This window comes from Zingiber officinale, chromosome 9B (genome assembly GCF_018446385.1).
Source record: "Zingiber officinale cultivar Zhangliang chromosome 9B, Zo_v1.1, whole genome shotgun sequence".
NCBI lineage: Eukaryota > Viridiplantae > Streptophyta > Magnoliopsida > Zingiberales > Zingiberaceae > Zingiber > Zingiber officinale.
In genome coordinates this window covers 21,008,688-21,028,199 of record NC_056003.1, presented here as the reverse complement: position 1 = coordinate 21,028,199, position 19,512 = coordinate 21,008,688, and the positions used below count along the sequence as shown (strand labels likewise).

Below are 19,512 nucleotides of genomic sequence, written 5' to 3'. Positions count from 1 at the left end.
AAAATTATAATTTTTAACATATTTTTCTTTATTTTAAAATTTTATTTTATTTTATTGATTTTAAATAGTATTTAAATTTTTATGATTTTCTAAATAATTATCAAAGGACAAAAAAAAAAAAAAAATCAAAACGTGTCATTTATTAGCTTTATGATTAAAAGCAAATCTCAATTTTTAAAAATATCAAATTAAGATCTATTTTTCATCTAAAAATATATCTATTTTAGTCCTTCTAAAGCATACGATACAATTACTTTTATTTAATTAAAATTATTACTCATAAAATACAGTTATATATATATATAATTAATTTAAACAAAATTACTTTAACTTATTCAAATTTAACCCAATTTTTTTTTACGAATTTAAACTTAATTTAAAAGTGACTGATTGTTTAATATTTTTATATTTTTAAGTGTATTTAATTAATGAATTTAATATTATAAATTTATTTATAAATTTGCTAAGAAATTTATTTACTGATATTATTCATAAACAACTTTCAATCTTTACTCATGAACATTAATAAATTAAATATTTATTAATTTAATTTCTAGTTGTTTCAATTTTTTTATTTAATTAATTTTATATATATTTATCGAACATAAACAAACACTTAGTAAATCGAACATCAAATTTATTAATATTTATTTTATTTACATCCTTACCAAGTTATTATGATCGTAGCTTCCATTTGATGCACCATCAAACCCTAATCCTGTTTAAGGGTTCCAACCCTATAGAGAATAAAATGCAAATCCTTTCGGAGGCCGTGGAAACAACTCTTGCATCAATAGGCAGACCCCTGACCGAAATTATAGCCACTTGGTTGCTAATTTGCCTGTAAAGAGATTTGGATAGAGTTGAGTGTGCAAATTAGCATGATCATTCAAGTTAAATGAAAGTCTGAGGCTTGTTTCGTAGCTAAAATTTTCTACTTTATAAAAACTCAACATTTTCTAATTGCTCACTGAGCTTTCCACAAATAAGAGGAAAAAAAAAATATATAGGAATAGAGTTTGGGACTCACTAGAGGAAGCTTCCGATGGGTGTAAACTACCCCTTCATCGCCATTCACCACTTGCCCGCTGCCTTTCAAAATCCTGGATGCGATGAGAATTTAGACAATACACGAGCACTTTATCGTTTGTAAGTTTGCAAAAGCTGTCATTAATATGAGATCATGTTTGTTATGCCAGATGAGGAAGAACTCCTCAGGATTGTAACAAAAGGGTAGATCTCTAACGAATAATGGTAACATATGAAAGTGAAATAAACAATTTTCCAATCGATCGGTTTGTTGTCTAGCTATGACAGCTTGATCTTACGAGGCTTTAATTGTATTTTTCAGTTGCTAATCAACAGACTCACTAAATCCTCTTGTAATTCTTATGAGCTAAGAGTCTAAATACGATCAATCCTGCAAAGGTAAATAGCTAACGAAAAGAACAAATGGTAAATAGTTGATTGAACATGCAACTTACCATCTAGTAGTCAGCAATCCCTCGACACCAACAGGGCCTCGAGCATGAATTCTACTTGTACTTATACCAACCTTCGAGTCATAAACAAACAAATACGCGATCATGAATAAGGTAATCGTAATATACACCAAGTGAGTGAAATTTTGGAAGGAAAAAAAGATAACCTCTGCTCCAAGTCCAAAACGGGCTCCGTCGCAGAAACGTGTGCTTGCATTGTGAAATACTGCAGCACTTCATAAGCAAAAAGGGATCATGGTATCTCTTCTTACATACAAACCAACGATATGCACATATATTGATATATATTTTTTATGTTATACTAAACTAGAAATATCTAAGGCTCTAAGCAACGAACGAATGACAATGCATCTCTTGCCGCTCTGAATGAATTCAATGTCAAATATACATATCTATTCCCTGATACATGCAATCTGTACCCATATTCCATTCTCTACTTAAAGTCATCTCCTTCGAAACTGATGATTAAACAACCTCTGTAATATTTTTGGGTTTATGTAGGATGGTGAGCTTTTATGAGATCTGGTACCAATGCTTTGAGCACCAAGAAGATAATGGACAAAAATTTCACTGAAGTGATAAAAAAATGGATAATAATATAACAACGCATAGTAGTCGCATCAAGTATGGGATTAGTATTGGACAAGGTCACTATTCTGAAGACGCATGCACAATATTTACACAGCTTAGAGAAGACAGACATACTTCACAGTGATTAAAGTAATCTTAATTAAACTCCGTAAGTAAACAAGAAAAATGACAACGGTGAAATATGTGCGAGAATTGGATGATGCACAACATGAAACGCACAGAAAGCAACAAATTAAACAACAAACAACTCAGCCCCTAATGAAAAATGTAATATAGCATCAAACACCATTGTCATACCTGTCAACTTGACTGAGGAAGATCTCCGCAGTTGCAATATCCTTGGCAATAATGCAATCAGTATGTGCACTGGCAATGAAATTCAAGGTCAATGTTCCATGAAGTTGATTTATTGTGATAGTTTCTAAATTATGACAGATAAATCATCAAGAAAAACTGATAGTGATTAAAACAGTAGTATACCTTCCATATTGATGTATATGGTTAATTGCAGCATGAACATCATCGACGACTTCAACCGTACAAGCCATTTTGTTGTATTCGTGATGTAAGGATGGTGCTTCTGAAAAACCAAACTCTTGACTTGCTCGAGGTCCGCCAAACAAGGCAACACCTGAAATTGGACATGCAGTGAATTTCTAAAGTTTCACAATTCCATGAATTTAAAGTTTGAAACTATGACTCATAAAGTACAATCTCCTTGCAGCATAAATTTTGCAAACAGATACTAGTCTACCCAATACTAGTTGTCAAATTTAAAAAATTTCGACTTGATAGCAACATCAGACCTTCACTTTTGAGTTCTACCAGTAAATCATTAAGCCACTCATTATTCAAGAGATCTCTGTGGATAAGAAGTGTTTCCTGCAAGTAACAGAGACCAACTTTGAATCAAGTATTTCTTGAATAACAGATTTAGAGTACTAAATACAAGAATATGAAGGCATTTAAATAAAGGATGCCGACTAGTTGAAATTGTCAGGAGTGTTAAATTGCAAAGGGAATTGCCTATAGAGTTCAAAATTTTTGGAAAAGAGATCTCAAAAGTAATTCTCACAAATGAAGGATGGTAAAAGATGCAATATTTTGAGAACTAGATCCAGCCTTCTGTCACAATTTTCAAAAACAGTGAAAAGTCAAGACCACAAGCTAAGAAACAGGTATACCAAGGACAAGATATGAAGATCTAACTAATAACTAAATTTGGAGTTTATTGGAAATGAAGAGAAGAATGCAACAAGTAAAGAGGTCGCATGTAGGTCCAAAAAGAAGGTAAATTACATAATTCTACAGAAAGGGATACCATGATAAATCAGAACCTGGCTAGGAATGGTAAAAAAAAGCTGTACATTCACTCTCCAATTCTCCAATATAGAAATAGAAAGCCATTGTCATAGACCAAGTTTCAGTCAGATCGAGACATACCATAGCATTACAGGTAGCTGGATAGTCAATTTTCGCATCCAATACAATCCTGGACGCCATTTCCATGTCAGCAGATTTATCGAGATAAACATGACAAATGCCATCTGGATGGTAAACATTAAGATGTGATTTAATACATAACAGAAAAATTGTAGAGTAATAATGCACATGAGGTAAATTCATCATCATCAAACTGTGCTGGTCCCAACTACTTTAGGACTGCTACGTTGATCTTATCCCTAGTTTGAATTCTGTGCTACATCACTCATAATGTTCAAATCAACAAAGCCAATACACTTAAAGTAGAATAAATACTTATTTATTTATATTACCTGAATGACCCAGAACAGGAATCTTGGTGGATTCCTTGATTTGTGTAACCAATTTATTGCTTCCTCGTGGAATCACAAGATCAATTACATCATCAAGCTGAAAAAAGTTTCAAAAACAATGAAATTTTTTATTTTACAACAAGATATATTTTCAAAGCTTCCACAAACCAAATATTCTTCTAAAACCAGGTCACCTTTAGTAGATCGGGAATCTCTTCTCTAGGTGTGACAAGACCAATGAGCTTCTCACCTACAACTGCTGGAATTGCTTCTGTAATTACCTATTCAGAAAACAGTGATTTGAGTGGTGCTTTAGTATTAAAATGGAAATGAACCTGTTACTGCACGATTTAGCAGAATGGAAATATTATGTGGCATCTATCTGCAACTAATAAACTGACCTTATGCAAGATTGCATTAGATCTCATGGCTTCTTTCCCACCTTTAAGAAGAAGACCATTGCCACTTAGTATGGCTAAAGATGCAATCTACAAGAGAAAATAAAGTGATACAATAAGTGAATTGCAAAATGACAAGCATACTATTAACAAATTCTAATTGTACTTCAAACACAAGGCCTATGACACAAAGATATCCTTACATGACCAGTACGACTCAAGAAGTACTTCAAAGCATGGACTAGAGAGACTCTGCTTATCAACATGGAATAAATGGAAAAAAAGGAATATCAGTAATGCAATTATAGCAACACAACATGTTTTTGTTTCTCCTGGGGCTATAGACATATGAAGGATGATGTGAAACTTTTCAACCTTACAAAGACAGATGTGAATTAAATTTTGTAGATTATTGACAATGATAAAGCTAAAGTCTTTTGAGTATACTTTTAATGATGCTTAACTATCTGACATTTATTATAATGGAATGTTCAGAATTGGTTATATTTGTATATTGTACATGACAGTCAATGCTCAGGATGATGTAATTTGAGGAAAATAAAAAAAAAAACATAAAAACTACATATACCAAGCTTTGCAACACAAACTTTTAGAATAAGCGTGGTGCTGTAGTCTCCAAAAGCTTTGCCTATAATGTATGAAGAGAAAAATGAATTAAAAATGAAGCACAATGCTTTTACCTGGATTAAAGCATCAGGCCTCGACTCAAAAACAATGAGGAGAACACCCAATGGGCAAGCTGTCTTTTCTAAGATTAGACCATCTGCAACCTGAATCAATATCATACATTGGATTTAGGTTTTTCAAAGAACATATGACAGCATTAATATGCATGCAGAAAAACAAAATTGAAATTGAAGTTCTTGAAATATTACAGTTAGACCAACAACCAAGGAAATTGTGTAAATCTGTAGGCAAGAATTCTGACCTCAGTTCTTTCCAAAACCCGGGATATTGGGTCCTCCATATCTGCAAGTGCACGAATTGAATTTGCAAGGCTAGATATCTACCATAAAAATGAACAAGACAGTTAGAAATATACTTATGCCAGAAGAGAAATAACAAATTTATGCAATCTCTTGCCTCGCCTGCCTTCAATGTCAACCTAGAGATCAATGGTTTCTCATATCCAGCTTGTTGTGTAGCAGCAACATCAACCTCATTCTCAGTTCTAATTAATTTCTCATTTGCCTCTAATGCATTGGCAATGTCCATCATAATCTTCTTGCGGGCATCTGATGATAAGCTCTAGGAAGGAAACCAAATGAAGTTAAAAGTTTAACTAAAAGATATTATACTGTTACACATTCTAGACTATCACGGTCAAATAGGAAGAGCAAGCAGATAAAAAAAACATAATGGTGGACCAGAAATGCCTAGATTTCTCTCTTGGTCCTTGTCGTGATGCACAGTACCTGAAGTCTCCTCGAACATTCCCTTGCTGAAACTGCCATGTCACGAGCAGTGTCTTCTCCTTGCAATCCCCAATTAGCTGCATCCTGATGAAAGAGGGTACCAACTCTCTCACCTTGAAGTACTTTTAGAATGCTATCTGTAGTAAAACCACTACAATGGCCAGAAAAACTGTTAGAATGTAATAAACTTCATTAAGTTAATTTTATGAACGAAGTTAGTAAAAGAACAGAATGAACTTCTGCAGCTATCCCTAGAATGGAAATTTATTGGATTTAATTTCTTAAACAAGCAAAGTCGGTCATATAAAGAAGCATGTTTAACTTACTGCATAATGGCAAGAGAAGTGTTCATCTTTTCTATATAACATGGTCATCCTTCATACATGACCTGGATCTGTTAGTCACTTGTCATCATGAGGAGATGACTAGGTCGTAGATTGTTATTCAGAAAGTAACACATCCACTCTGTGACATTTTTTGAATAAATTACCCAATGAACATATTTATATCATTCACATATAAGGAGAATATTGTCTTTGTTTTCCTCAAAAACAGAAACAAATTTTCTCACAATCAAACCAAATAAGAGAATTGCTTTATTAACTTGATAGGCTTGAAGTGCTAACCTACAATGACCAAACTCAATGGTATAGTAGTCCTCTATGCCTTAATTATAAATACCTTCATTAGAACAGAAAACCAATTGAGACTAAACAAGGTTGTCACAATCTTCCCCAATTGAAGCTTGACATCCTCAAGAAGGCCCAAAATTTTTGTTTGGCAGCATGTGATGAATGGTGACTATACTATCATGGGCAGCACTTTCCAAGTGAAACATCTTACCAAGGCTAGATCTATGCTCTGGTACCACATGTCTCACTCTGGCCCAAATGAGGAAATGGCTCATTAACTTGATAAACCCAAACCACTAGACGAAATACTAAACCAAAGTCAATGTTAATAGACTAATCTAGCACTTCTGGAAACAATATTCTCGCTGTCATTTTCTCCTAATGCTAGAAGCCTAGAAATGTTAGAAATGGCTCCTAATTGAATTTGTCCCAGTGTGGGACAAATTGAAATGCCATTTTCTCGTTTTAGCCCCACTTTCTTGGATAAACACCAAGCTTGAAACAGCCGAACTAATATAGATCCCAGTTTCTCAAGCAAGGACAAGCTTAGGCCACCAAGTTTAGGGTATTTAAGTAAGAGAAATCAATATTCTTGACCTTAGAAAAGCATGCATCTGAAATCAAGCATCGCCCTTGTGTGCACATTCCATTAGGAGCTGAAGCAGTATTGGAAAAAAAAACATGGCTGCCACAGGAAACCAAAATTTCCACCAAATAACAAGAAGCATACAAACACCTCAATACAAGGAATGCACTAAACCAATCAAAAACCTATTCCTTTCAGATTAATCTCGTTTGTGTTCCAAAACTCAAAATCTTGATGATGCAGTATGGAAGGAGATTCAAACTCAAACAGAGCTCTAATACCAAATTGATGTAGCATGGAAACGAACAAAATTCACACAAAGCTCAGATACCAAATTGATGCAGCAAAGAAACAAATCAAAACCCACACAGGGATTTGACACCTCTTAATGAAGAACGAGAGGTAAACAATCTAATGCAGAAAAATGAACGTCACATTGAGAACATTTAATCATGTAAAGACAATTAACATTGGGAGATTAAAGTCCCTCTAAAAACTCTTACCCAAACGAAATTGGAAACAAATTAAAATAATCTATGAAAGAATAATCTTACAGCCAAAATGACCAAATAACACAGGAAATAAATTCTGCAAAAGAACAAAATTTTAATTTAATTTGTGGAAAAAATATTCTAATAATATAAATAATATGAAAATTGTCTTAAATAACTTACCTCCTAAACAAGAGGATCTACAAAAATAAAATTTTACAAAATTTAGAACTTCTAAAAATTAAAGTCCTGATTTGCAATATTCAATAAATATAGACCTTGAGGAAAATCATTGTAGCTTCATTGGCAGGATTTCAGAGGATCTTGCTACAATATCATCAATGTAGAGTGTAAGAAACACCAACCTCAAAATGGACACCAATATAAAAGTAAGTTTCAGTAGTTTAGCAGTGAAACTAATACTTTTTATATCATATAGTTAATAGTCACACCTAAAGTTACAGTAGACTTCTATACCTACCTTCTTCAATAACAAATGCCTAATCTGGTATTACAATACAATATTTTTTGCTGCCTATCATCATGAGGTCCATCTTCTAAATTGTCATGAAGTTCCAGCATAACCAATTAAGCTACAGAGCAGAGGTCTTAGCCATTTTTATTCTGTCCTAACAAAATGTTCCATAGAAACATATACAGATATACATACAATTTCTCAAAACAAACAGTCCATGCAAATCACTTTATTACATCAAATTTGGAAAACAATACTATTTGCAGATGCCAACTCAATCATGTAGGAATAGGATGGAAGTAGTAATTTCAAGGACATTTAGAAAAACAAAGTTAAAATTACGTTAGGACCCAAGAACAAGGAATACCTGGTAATCACAACGGGTGTGCCAGCATAAGCAGCATAAACAGCAGCCTTTACTTTAGCAGTCATGCCACCTCTTCCAACCCTGGATTTGTCTCCAAAAGTTATCTCAGAGTCATGCCTCTCTTTCACATAAGTGTGTATTAGTCGTGAATTAGGTTCACTAGGAGGACCACTATATAGACCTTCAACATCACTTAGCAGAATAAGAAGATCAGCTTTTAGTTCCAATGCTAAAAGGGCTGCTAAACTATCATTGTCCCAAAAAATACCAGAAGAATCCTGCAAGATTAATCAACTATTAGTATTAACAAGTCAATTAAATGTCTATCAGGTTCAAAAGAGATTTCAATTGAACAAAGCCTCCATTTTAGAGAAGTTAGGCTCTTGAGAATATTTCCTTTACAAAAGTTTGGATATACAAATGATTTGATATGCATATATCATAAGTGACAAAAATCTTAAGAGAAACAAACACACCATCTTAATAAAAATCTGGTTGCTGTTTGGCCTTCTGTGCATCATACACAACCAAAAGAACAAGGTCCTCTACGTTTCCCCTTAACAGGTATTGCAGTTCATCTTCTACCTATAAGCTTGATACAAGAAATTAAAAACAAACTAATTCCTTTTGCTCCTGATTTAATACGAACAATTTCTAAGTAATTTATTCAACTATAATTAAATTCCACATGAATATAATGAAAAAAAAAACAGTTGTTGTTGTTCCTGTTAGAATATTGTAACATAACTAGGGGTATTATTGTAATTATGTTGTATATCCTCCTCTATATAAGTCAATAACTCCGTGGTATCTAATACATGGATTTCTTTCATAACATGGTATCAGAGCCAAGTTTTTAAGAAACCCTAATTTCTTTCCTGCCCCGCGTCGTCGTTCCTCTCTCTCTCTCGCACACACACAAGGCTTCTCGCAGAGCAGTCCTTCTCTGCCTCGCCCTCGGCTCAACCTGGACCCGCCTCCCAGCCTCATCGCCTCCCTGTTCCACGTCGTCGTGGACGCTCCCGATCTCTCTCTTGCGAGGTGGCTTGAAGACGTGACCTCCTTGCTATTCTGGTGAGTCCCTAGAACCTAGCGACGACAGTGACAATGACGACTTCTCTGAGTGACGACGACCTCTTCATAGGGTTCTTTGTTGGAGGGGTGGTTCTGCTCAGGCGTGGTGGATTCCCCTCATCTCCCGATCCTTGTTGAAGAGCGGTGCCTTAAGATTTAGGGTTTTCACCAGAGTGGTTCTGCTCTAGTGATTCCTTCCCTCTCCATCCCTACTCTGACGAAGCTCCTTGTCGCCGTGGTTGCAAGCGTAAGGAGATATCAATAGAGGAGGGCGCTGGCATCACTCTTCAGCTTCCAGTGACTTGCAAGGGCAGAGGGTTCTTCTGAGCGGTGTTGGCAGTCCATCCTCCAGCACTGTTTTCTCCGACAGTCCGGTGCACAGTTCTTTTCAAACTAATCAATGGCTACATCTGGCGTCCCAAAGCCCAATATCTTAATCTTTACCAACCATATTACTGCACCCCTCTCTTCCGAGCAGTTGGATGGTAAAAATTATATCTCTTGGGCATCTCACATTGAGCTTTGGCTTGTTGGACAAGGTTATGAGATATCTCACTCAAACTGAAGAAGATGTTCAAGTCGTCGATCGTCCTCTATGGAAGAAGGTTGACGCTCAGTTGTGTTGTATTATCCGAGCCACCATCCATCCATCTCTTAAGAATGTCTTCCGTACTCACAAAACCTGCAAAGTTGTTTGGACACAGGCTCAGCAACTCTTTACAAACACCTCTTGGCGACTCTATCAAGTTTGTGTAGATCTCATGTCCATTCTCAGTGCCCATCAGATTAAGAATTCAATGTCAACTTATCTAGGTTATGTCTCTAGCCTTCTTTGTGACTTCAATGAGCTGCTACCACTTGCGGCCAGTCCTGTTGCAGAGCTTGAAAATCGGAAGAAATTTTTTATGTCTCTGACTTTATATGGTTTGCCCACAGATTATTCTCATGTTCGTGATTAAATCCTGGGCAGTCCCACAGAAGCTACCATGGACAATACCTGGGCGACTCTCCTCCGTGTCCCAACCAAAGTCTTGACGATGCCTCCTTCCGTTCCTGTTAACTTGTCAGCTTTAGTCTCTCGACACAACAACAGACATCCACCTCGCAAGGGTGGCACAGGTCGTCCTTGGTGTGATCATTGCCACCGCTCGGGCCACACGATTGATAAGTGTTGGGGTCTGCATGGTCGACCTCCTCGCGCTGCTCAGATCGTTCAGAGTTCTGTTGCTTCTTCAGCTTCCACTTCACAGTTAACACCGGATCCGACCCCCACAACCTTCCTATGATGACTTTCTGAAATGGTTTGAGGATCGTCAGATTTCTGATTCCACTGCTATTGTTGCACACGCTGATAATTCCTTTGCTGGCATATCTCACTCTTTAGGTCCTTGGGTTCTTGATTCTGGGGCTACCGATCATATCACTGGTAATAAATCTCTATTTTCTTCTCTCACTACTTCTGGTTATTTACCAATTGTCATCATGGCCAATGGTTCCCAAACTGAGTCCAAGGATATTGGTATTGTTCATCCTTCTCTGTGTCTTTCCATTCATAATGCTCTTTATGTTCCTGGAACTCCGTTTAATTTATTGTCAATTAGTCAACTGATTGTGTCATTTCTTTTATTAAAATGTCTGTTTCCTTACAGGATCGAAGTACGGGAAGGATGATTGGCTTCAGATGCGAATCTCATGGCCTTTATCGGCTTCAACAACCCTCTCTTGTTGGTTCGGTGGCAGCATCTCCACTTCTTATTCATGCTCAGTTGGATCATTCAGGTCTTGATAAGTTGAAAATATTACATCCTAGTTTTTCTCACTTAGAGTCTTTGTCTTGTGTGTCGTGTCAGTTAGGTAAGCATGTTCGTAGTTCTTTTTCTCCTCGCACTATGAGTCGGGCTACGCCCCCCTTTGTTTTGATTCATTCTGATGTTGGGGGTCCGAGTCGTGTTTCTTCTACATTAGGATCACGATATTTTATTACTTTTATAGACGATTTTTCCCGTTGAACATGGTTATATCTGATGAAGGAATGTTCAAAATTATTTTCTATTTTTCAATCTTTTTTTCATGAAATCAAAACTCAGTTTGGATTCCTCTTCGAACTTTTCAAAGTGATAATGCTCGCGAGTATCTTTCTACTCAGTTTCGTTCCTTCTTGACATCTCATGGTGTGTTGCATCGCACGTCTTGCCCTCAAACCCCTCAACAAAATGGGGTTGCGGAATGTAAGAATCGTCATCTCCTTGAGACCACTCGGACTCTTCTTCTCCATTCTCATGTTCCTAATCAGTTTTGGGGTGATGTTGTACTTACTGCGTGTTATCTTATCAATCGTATGTCTTCCTCCACTCTCCAGGGTAAAATACCTCATCATATCCTCTACCCTCATCATCCTCTTCATCCTTTACCACCTTGGGTCTTTGGTTCTATATGTTTTGCTCATAATCTTGATCCTAGCATTGATAAACTCTCCCCGGTCTCATAAGTGCATTTTCCTCGTGTACCCACAGTTTCAGAAAGAGTACAAGTGTTATTTCCCTACTCTTCGTCGGTACTTCATCTCTGCTGATGTTGCATTCTTTGATTCGGTTTCATTTTTTGGGCCTCCCGTTTCCCAGTCCGAGGTTTCTCCCTCTCCACCTGCACCAGTAACTATCTTTTGTTCTTCGGAGGCGCCTCTATCATCCCCAGCCTCATCACCTCCTTTGCAGGAGCGTCATTCTCGTCCTGCTTTGCCGCCGACCAGCACTGACACTGCCGTGGATACATTTTTAGAGCCAAGTCCTTCGCCATTTCATCCGGTCCCGTCTCCTGACTCTAATATTCCTATTGCACTTCGAAAGGGTATGTGTTCCACTCGTAATCCTTCTCCTCACTATGTTTCTTTGAGTTATCATCGTCTTCTCCTTCCTATTATTCTTGTCTTTCTTCCTTATCGTCTGTTTCTCTTCCTAAGACTGCAGGTGATGCCTTTGCCCATCCAGGATGGAAACAGACTATGCTCGATGAAATGTGTGCTTTACAGAATAGTGGGACTTGGGACCTCGTTCTTCTACCACCTGGGAAGTCAGTTGTTGGTTGTCGATGGGTGTATACAGTAAAGGTTGGTCCAGACGGTATGGTAGACAGACTTAAGGCATGTCTCGTTGCTAAAGGCTATACTAAGATCTTCGAATTGGATTATGGGGATACTTTTTCTCCTATTGCCAAGATGTCTTCTGTACGTCTGTTCCTATCAATTGCTGTGATTCGCCATTGGTCTCTTTATCAGTTGGACATCAAAAATGCATTCTTACATAGTGATCTGCTCGAGGAAGTCTACATGAAGCAACCTCTGTGTTTTGTTGCTCAGGGGGAGTCTTCTAGTCTTGTAAGTCGCCTGCGGAAATGTTTATATTGCCTCAAGCAATCACCCAAAGCATGGTTCGGTAGATTTAGTAGTATTATTCAACAGTTTGGCATGACTCGGAGCGAGGCTGACCATTCTGTCTTTTATCGCCACTCATCTACTGGTTGCATCTACGTAGTGGTTTATGTTGATGATATTATCATCACAGGTAGTTATCATCTTGGGATTTCACAGGTGAAACATCTTTTCAAACATTTCCAGACAAAGGATCTCGGCAAACTCAAATATTTCTTGGGGATAGAAGTAGCACAGTCTAAACAGGGGATCATCATATCCCAAAGGAAGTATGCAATGGATATTTTGAAAGGAACAAGAATGTTAAATTCAAAAATAATCGACAACCCTATGGATCCTAATGTTAAGCGCATGCCAAATCAGGGGGAGCCTCTTCCAGATCCTGAAGGTACAGGCGATTAGTAAGGAAACCAAGCTACCTTACTGTTACTCATACAGATATCTCATTTGCGGTAAGTGTAGTAAGTCAGTTTCTCAATTCTCCATGCAAAAAACATTGGGATGTTGTGACTCGCATTATTCGATATATCAGAGGCGCACCAGGAAAGAGTCTTTTGGTGCAGACAAAGGACATACTCGAGTCGTAAGATACTCTGATGCAGATTGGGCAGGATCTCCCACTGATGAAAGGTCCATTTCTAGGTTTTGTATATTTGTCGGAGGTAACCTTGTTTTTTGGAAAAGCAAAAAAGCAGAATGTTGTGGCAAGATCCAGTGCAGAGGCAGAGTATCGAGCTATAGCCATAACTAGTCAAGAGCTTATATGGCTAAAACGGTTGCTTCAGGAACTCAGATTTGGGGAGGTTACACAAATGTCACTTATATGTGACAATCAGGCCTCCATGCATATTACCTCGAACCCAGTTTTTCATGAGAGAACAAAGCATATTGAAGTTGATTGTCACTTTGTTAGAGAGAAAGTCATATCAGGAGAAATATCTACTAGTTTTGTCAACTCACATGATCAACTAGTAGATATATTCACTGAGTACCGATTCCTTTTTCAAATACCTAGTTTCAGAAGCATAGCAAAGAGCCAAAGACAACTGTTTGTTCAATTCCTGGAGGCAATCTAAATCCTCCAAGTTAAGGAGACAATTAGATATATTTCACCCTTTTGGGTGTTTTAGGATATTTTATTTTCCAACCTTAGATAATCATGGCAAGTGAATAATAAATAATATATAAGATCTTGAGGTGGTAACTTCTAATATTTGCCGTTAAAAAATAGTATCTTATAGACCCCAAGGATGAAAATTAAAAAAAAAACAAATATCATATATTTTCATTCTACAAAAAATGTGTTTAAGTCAGTTAAATAGGATGCAGAAGTTGAAAAGATAGCTGCCTTATCTTCCAGTTATTGCTCAAAAAGGTAGAAAACAATTAAAAGTAGAAGGTTCCACTGTATAAATGAATTTCTCATGTAACCAAAACGAGCTCAAATTTAGGAAGACTTTTAGTTGCATTGGCATGGTGTTTCAGTCCCCAAACACCTAGCAAGCTCGCCGATCAAAACACCTTGTCACCTCCATGGTAGCTTCATCGACCTCGTAGAAGCTTGACCAACCTCCAAGGGACACTCTAGATTTGTTCTAGTTGTCTTGGATTGTTTTGAATGTCAGTCAGCCAGCAAAATTAAAATTTTCACTCATGCTGACCAGCACAGAACAATATTTTAATCATAATCCAAAATGTTACCACCTTATTTTTAGACAGATTTAAGTTAATTTCTTGACAATCATAATATTGATGCCAATCATCAAAATAAACATAAAATTAAGTTATATGAATCATTGGGAAAGAAGAAAAGAAAAATTTACGAAACAATATTATGCATTGTACGAATTGACACCAACGCTAGGCCAAACATGTAAGTGCGCAAACATATCTCATACATTTGTAAAATATGGGTATAAGACACCTAACTTATTATAATGGGAAGTAGCATATATGTATTCTCCATCACTGTAATTACTAAAATACAACCCACACATCCTTATGCAAAGTTGTTTGGTTGGAAAGTACCCATTTTTAATCAAAAGGTACTTAATGCCCATCTAAATTGGAGAGTACAATTAAGAAACATATGCTTTCAACATTGATTTGGTACGCAAATCTACCTTTCGGCAAGAGAATTGATTCTACTGGCTATTCATTTTGCTTGCTGACTAACTAATCCACTAATCCAATTTTTAACATAGAGGATTTGCTAACTTAATAAGACTTTTTGTTAACACATTGATTTTCCCACATGTGCTCCTTCAGCCTTGGTGTTAATACTCAAAATTCAAAATCCAAACATTATGGATAGAGTTGATACACAATCAATGTTTTAGCCTAGTGGTAACTTGCAATTTTTCCTTGTTCATTCATTGTAAGGGCCAATTTAAGATGGAGATAACAATTAGGAAAATGCTCTAACTCTTTGAAGACAAACCCACTTCAACTTGTCATAGCAAGGTTCTTGATGAAGGAGAATGATACAATAAAATTGCACAACTTGAAAAAAATTAAGAAAAACAAATATATTAAAATAAACAGATTTGAGATTGAATTTTGTTATTTATTTCCACTTTATTATTTTTAGTACATCTAGTATATTTAATTCAAGATGATATAAAATTTCCTTTTCCTATTTTTTCTTCTCTTTTGCGAATTACTGACTAAATCATACAACCCTATACTCTATTTGGGGTTGACTACATGTATTTATCTCTCCATTGAGCTCTATGTAAGGTAAGCACAAAAAATATCTTAAGGAAAATACATGATTGAGGAATTTTAGTCATGACAACTTTTCACGATGGTACTTGCATCCACCCTAAAACAAATGCATATATCCAACCATAAATTAATGTACTGTATCACATTAAGAATACCTCATATGGAGCTCTCCTAGTACTTATTGCATCATTTTCATTGAAAACAGGAATAACTTTCAAAGATAACAATGTATTCACTGTCTGACACAGTTGCATTCGGAAATCTGGATCCTTAAAATCATTATCTGTAACAAGAAGCTCAGATGATGTCACATCAAGCTGCAAGAAGAAATGGTAATATGATCAATTAATTACACTTAGTAACTATAAATCAACCAAACATATATGTAACAACAAATAAGCAAACTCATGCCTGACTAAATAATACGTCATACAAAGCCATTAGGCCATTTTGACCAACTGCAGCACAGGCTTTGCCATCTAATTCTAATTGCGGCTTCTGGAGATCCGCAAAGCTACAAAAAGGTAGTAATGTCAATAATAAATGATCGGGTCTTAAAATATGATTGTCTAAATAAAAGCCAGCACAAATTAGCACCTGCTATTGACTAATCGCCTGTATCTAAGCCTTTGTCGACCAACTCCAACTGCACCTGATGTAACAAGGATAACCTCAAAACCACATACGTTGAGTTCTTTGACCTGATCATGTCTCATTGCAGTTAGTAGGCATAGGATTCAGAACTCCAGCAAGAAACATTATGGTGAATCACTCTGGTAAGTAAGAGAAAATATTCTTTACTTGCTCACACAGGGCTCCCAATCTTCCAAGAGCCAATCTCCCATCTGTTCTCGTTACAACTGCAGTTCCCACCTAAAATAATCATAGCGAGGAGATAAATTTCGACAGAATAAGCTGACCAGATCAGTTACCTGAGGATACAGACTTTGACGGTTATGATGCAACTTTTACATAGAACTATTCCACAGAAATCAGAAATGATGTAATCCCGACTCGTAAAAGAGAAAATTTTAAAACCAACATTCCAAGTATGAATACTAAAGTTACATTAAAAAACAAATTTCTTCCACTCACTATACTCCAATCTCATCAAAGTAACTCCAAAGCGCCAAGGTCAATATTGCCTGAGGCAGTAGGCATTGGCCTAGGCACTCCTGTATGAAAAAAAGTTCTTAAATTCAATTATCATAATCTATAAGACTTCTTTTAGGGTGAAGTTATTTATAAATAAAGAAAAATATGGTTGGCAGATGTAGTAATTCAGTGAAATTTAATAGAACCATGCTAAAAGTACTCCAGGACCATGTCAGTTAAAACTTTACAGATGATAATCAAGAACATGAGTATCATTTTCTCATTTTACCCTGGCCTGTGAAGTTCAACAGTGAATTATATTTGTATTTTTGCAATTGGAGTATTTTAATTCAGAAAGAAAAAAAGTCATTTACAACCAAAAATAATAGAAACTGCATTCGTAGCTTAAAGATTGAAGTTACGAGGTGTTATATTATTCAATGGATATTTTGTGTTCACGTTTACATTGTAAATTTGAATAATAAACAAAGGAGTGAATTATAGAAAACAAAAGAAAGAAAAAAGGGTTAATCAATTAACTCCTATTCTGGTGGGGGTTGTGCATGGTCGGTTCGTGCTCCATCATGGATAATTCCTAATGTCTTCCGACAGGACCACATCAAAAAGGAATCCAATTTTAAATCTAGACTTTGTTTGTTTTACGAAACATATTTTTCAATGCTGGTTTTCTGATCATGATTTTCCATTGCACCAAATATTTAAAAATCTGAAAAATATTTTCTGTGAAAACAAATAAACGGAATCCTAGAATGACTTTGTCTAGGTTTTTTTAATGCAAAAAACTGAGGAATTGATTAATACAATCCGTACCCCGAGTTGCTCTCACCGGTCCTTGGGACGAAAATGGTACTCGACATGATGCATTCAGAGAGAAAAGAAATCTAATTCCCATGAAAAAAAAACGAATTTTTAAACCAATGTAGGATATCCAAACAGAATGAAATGAGTAGCTTGATCTATAAGATCAAAGACCATACATAATGGATCAAAAACCAGAGCGTTTTCGAGGGGTATCGATAGGAAAAGTGATCACATAACACATCGAAACATGCTCCTAAGTGTCGTACTGGGGTTTTACTGAAGCCAAGGACGGAAAACCAGAAAACCAGAGATCATAGCGAGTGCAGAGGGTGACAAGGAGGAGAAGTGAAGCACCTTGATGACGAGCCTCTTCACGTCCTTGACGAAGGCCCGCGTTTGATCCATAATGGCGACGTCGGCGAGTGGAGGAGGCCAGAAGTGAGTGGGAGAGCGAGAGAGGAAGCGACGCCGTTCAGTAATCGCTTCTGCTTTGAAGTAGGATGAGATAGGTCTTTTATTTTCGCAGAATTTCAAGGAAACTCATTTTGTTCTTTGTTATATGAATAGATATATAGGTTTCTTGCGCATCCGTGAGCGATAAAAAAAACAATAAATTCTCCGTCTCGTCAATCCTAGGTCACAAAATATTTATTTAACACTTTGATCCACACCTCTTCATTTAATTACATCTGTGTATATAATCTTATACAATTATATACTTAATCAAATTATATATATAATCTAAATATTTTATCCTAAAGTCTAAACTATAAATCATAAGAGCAATGATTTACTCAAGGAAAAGTAAAGATAGACACATAAATATGATCCATCGTTTCATTTTTGTGAGTTTCATCATTTTATATGTCTATCCTTGAGCTTTTCCTTGAGCATATCATTTTTCAAATCATAAATAATAAGCACTTAAAAAAAATACACATGATGCTCACGGATTATGTGGTATAAGATGTACCGTATAGTAAATCGAAGTTGAATTTCTTGGTGGTAAAAGATGAAGTCGTCATTTTAACGGTCCCTCTAAGATAGTCTCATACACTTTGAAAGTGGATAAATCATAAGAATTTATTCAGTCTTGTCAAGTGATTGTCCAAAATAGGGGGCACGAGATAATTTGAAATAATATTTGTACCTATCAAAAATGGAACCATGCCCTACTGATGGCAAATCATATCCGAGTACCAAACTACACCCACATAGGACATGAATTCCCATTTAAAGATATTGAATTACACATTTTAGATAAATAAGAAAAAATTTGGAGGATGACAAATCTAGAAGGATCATGCAATGCCCAACTCAGTGTCTCAAGACTGCTGCGCTCCATTAGTGATTCTCTTTCGTAGAATTGTTATTGTTAGCCATCACATGTTAGATAAACTGTGGCTTTTTTTTTGAAGTTGACTTATTGTTCACTATTTTATATACAACCGTGGTTTAGTTTGAAGTTGAGCAGTGGGATACGATACATTGTCCAAACTACTCAGTTTGCACAAAACGTAACCCTGGACCATAAGAAGCAGATTCATATGTGAAACTGAACGTAATGTACTCTTTGCTGTTATTTGGTAGAAATCTACTTGAAGGTACCAGTAGCAATGGCGGAGTCCGCCCGAGTGATCTACTTAAGTTGTGTGCCATGAGCGACAACGCCGACCCTAATACCCTAGCTTCCTCTTTATCTTTCGTTAGTTTTCCCCTTTTTCTACCGTAAAATTGACGTTTTGCCCTTTTCAACACCGTTGGGCACCCGGGCTGGACTGTACTTGGCTCCGTCCTTGCCAGCGGCAGTGCATCTGATCGGCGTATCGGAGATCTTTAACCAGCTCTACCAAGAAAAGAAAAGACGCCTTCATTCTCGTCAACCTTATTCTCCCAGCTTAATCTAATAGTTGGTTTTGTTTTTACAAACGTGTAGGATGATTTATAGCATAATTGAAGATGACGAATAGTTGCTGACACTCAGAGCTTCCACTTGTTTCATCGTCTGGTATTCGTTTGAAATTAAAGTGATCCTTCGAACTATTTTCTTTGGGGTTATTTTTTGTTGGAAACGGAAGATGACTACTTTGAACTATAACTATATCATGTTGGAA

The 19,512-nt window shown here is 36.4% G+C and overlaps 1 protein-coding gene across 2 annotated transcripts; it reads right to left on the bottom strand.

The window, feature by feature from the left end:
• Positions 1 to 664: 664 nt before the first annotated feature.
• LOC122025715 (delta-1-pyrroline-5-carboxylate synthase-like) lies at positions 665 to 17,934 on the bottom strand. 2 transcript variants are annotated; one of them, XM_042584567.1, is made up of 22 exons: positions 17,753 to 17,924; positions 16,577 to 16,656; positions 16,283 to 16,354; positions 16,079 to 16,182; positions 15,893 to 15,995; positions 15,637 to 15,798; positions 8,254 to 8,531; positions 5,703 to 5,853; positions 5,371 to 5,535; positions 5,216 to 5,293; positions 4,968 to 5,057; positions 4,270 to 4,356; positions 4,063 to 4,149; positions 3,869 to 3,965; positions 3,537 to 3,640; positions 2,900 to 2,975; positions 2,574 to 2,724; positions 2,391 to 2,459; positions 1,649 to 1,715; positions 1,485 to 1,555; positions 1,031 to 1,103; positions 665 to 841 (listed from the first exon to the last, which is right to left on the bottom strand). In XM_042584567.1, exons 5-22 carry the CDS (start codon positions 15,920 to 15,922, stop codon positions 833 to 835), a joined length of 1,845 nt encoding a protein of 614 aa, XP_042440501.1. In that variant the 5' UTR covers positions 15,923 to 15,995; positions 16,079 to 16,182; positions 16,283 to 16,354; positions 16,577 to 16,656; positions 17,753 to 17,924; the 3' UTR covers positions 665 to 832. The 2 variants fall into 2 exon arrangements, with proteins under 2 accessions (XP_042440501.1, XP_042440500.1); XM_042584566.1 differs by lacking the exon at positions 16,577 to 16,656 and having other exon boundaries at positions 17,753 to 17,934.
• Positions 17,935 to 19,512: the final 1,578 nt, after the last annotated feature.

Bases quoted from the DNA above. Each gene is read 5' to 3' on its own strand.
- LOC122025715 (XM_042584566.1), bottom strand. From the start codon at position 17,803: ATGGATCAAACGCGGGCCTTCGTCAAGGACGTGAAGAGGCTCGTCATC. The intron at 16,183-16,282 runs GTAAAGAATATT...AGACATGATCAG, and splicing joins TGGGAGCCCTGTGTGAGCAA to GTCAAAGAACTCAACGTATG. The intron at 3,641-3,868 runs GTAATATAAATA...TTTACCATCCAG, and splicing joins TCCTGTTCTGGGTCATTCAG to ATGGCATTTGTCATGTTTAT.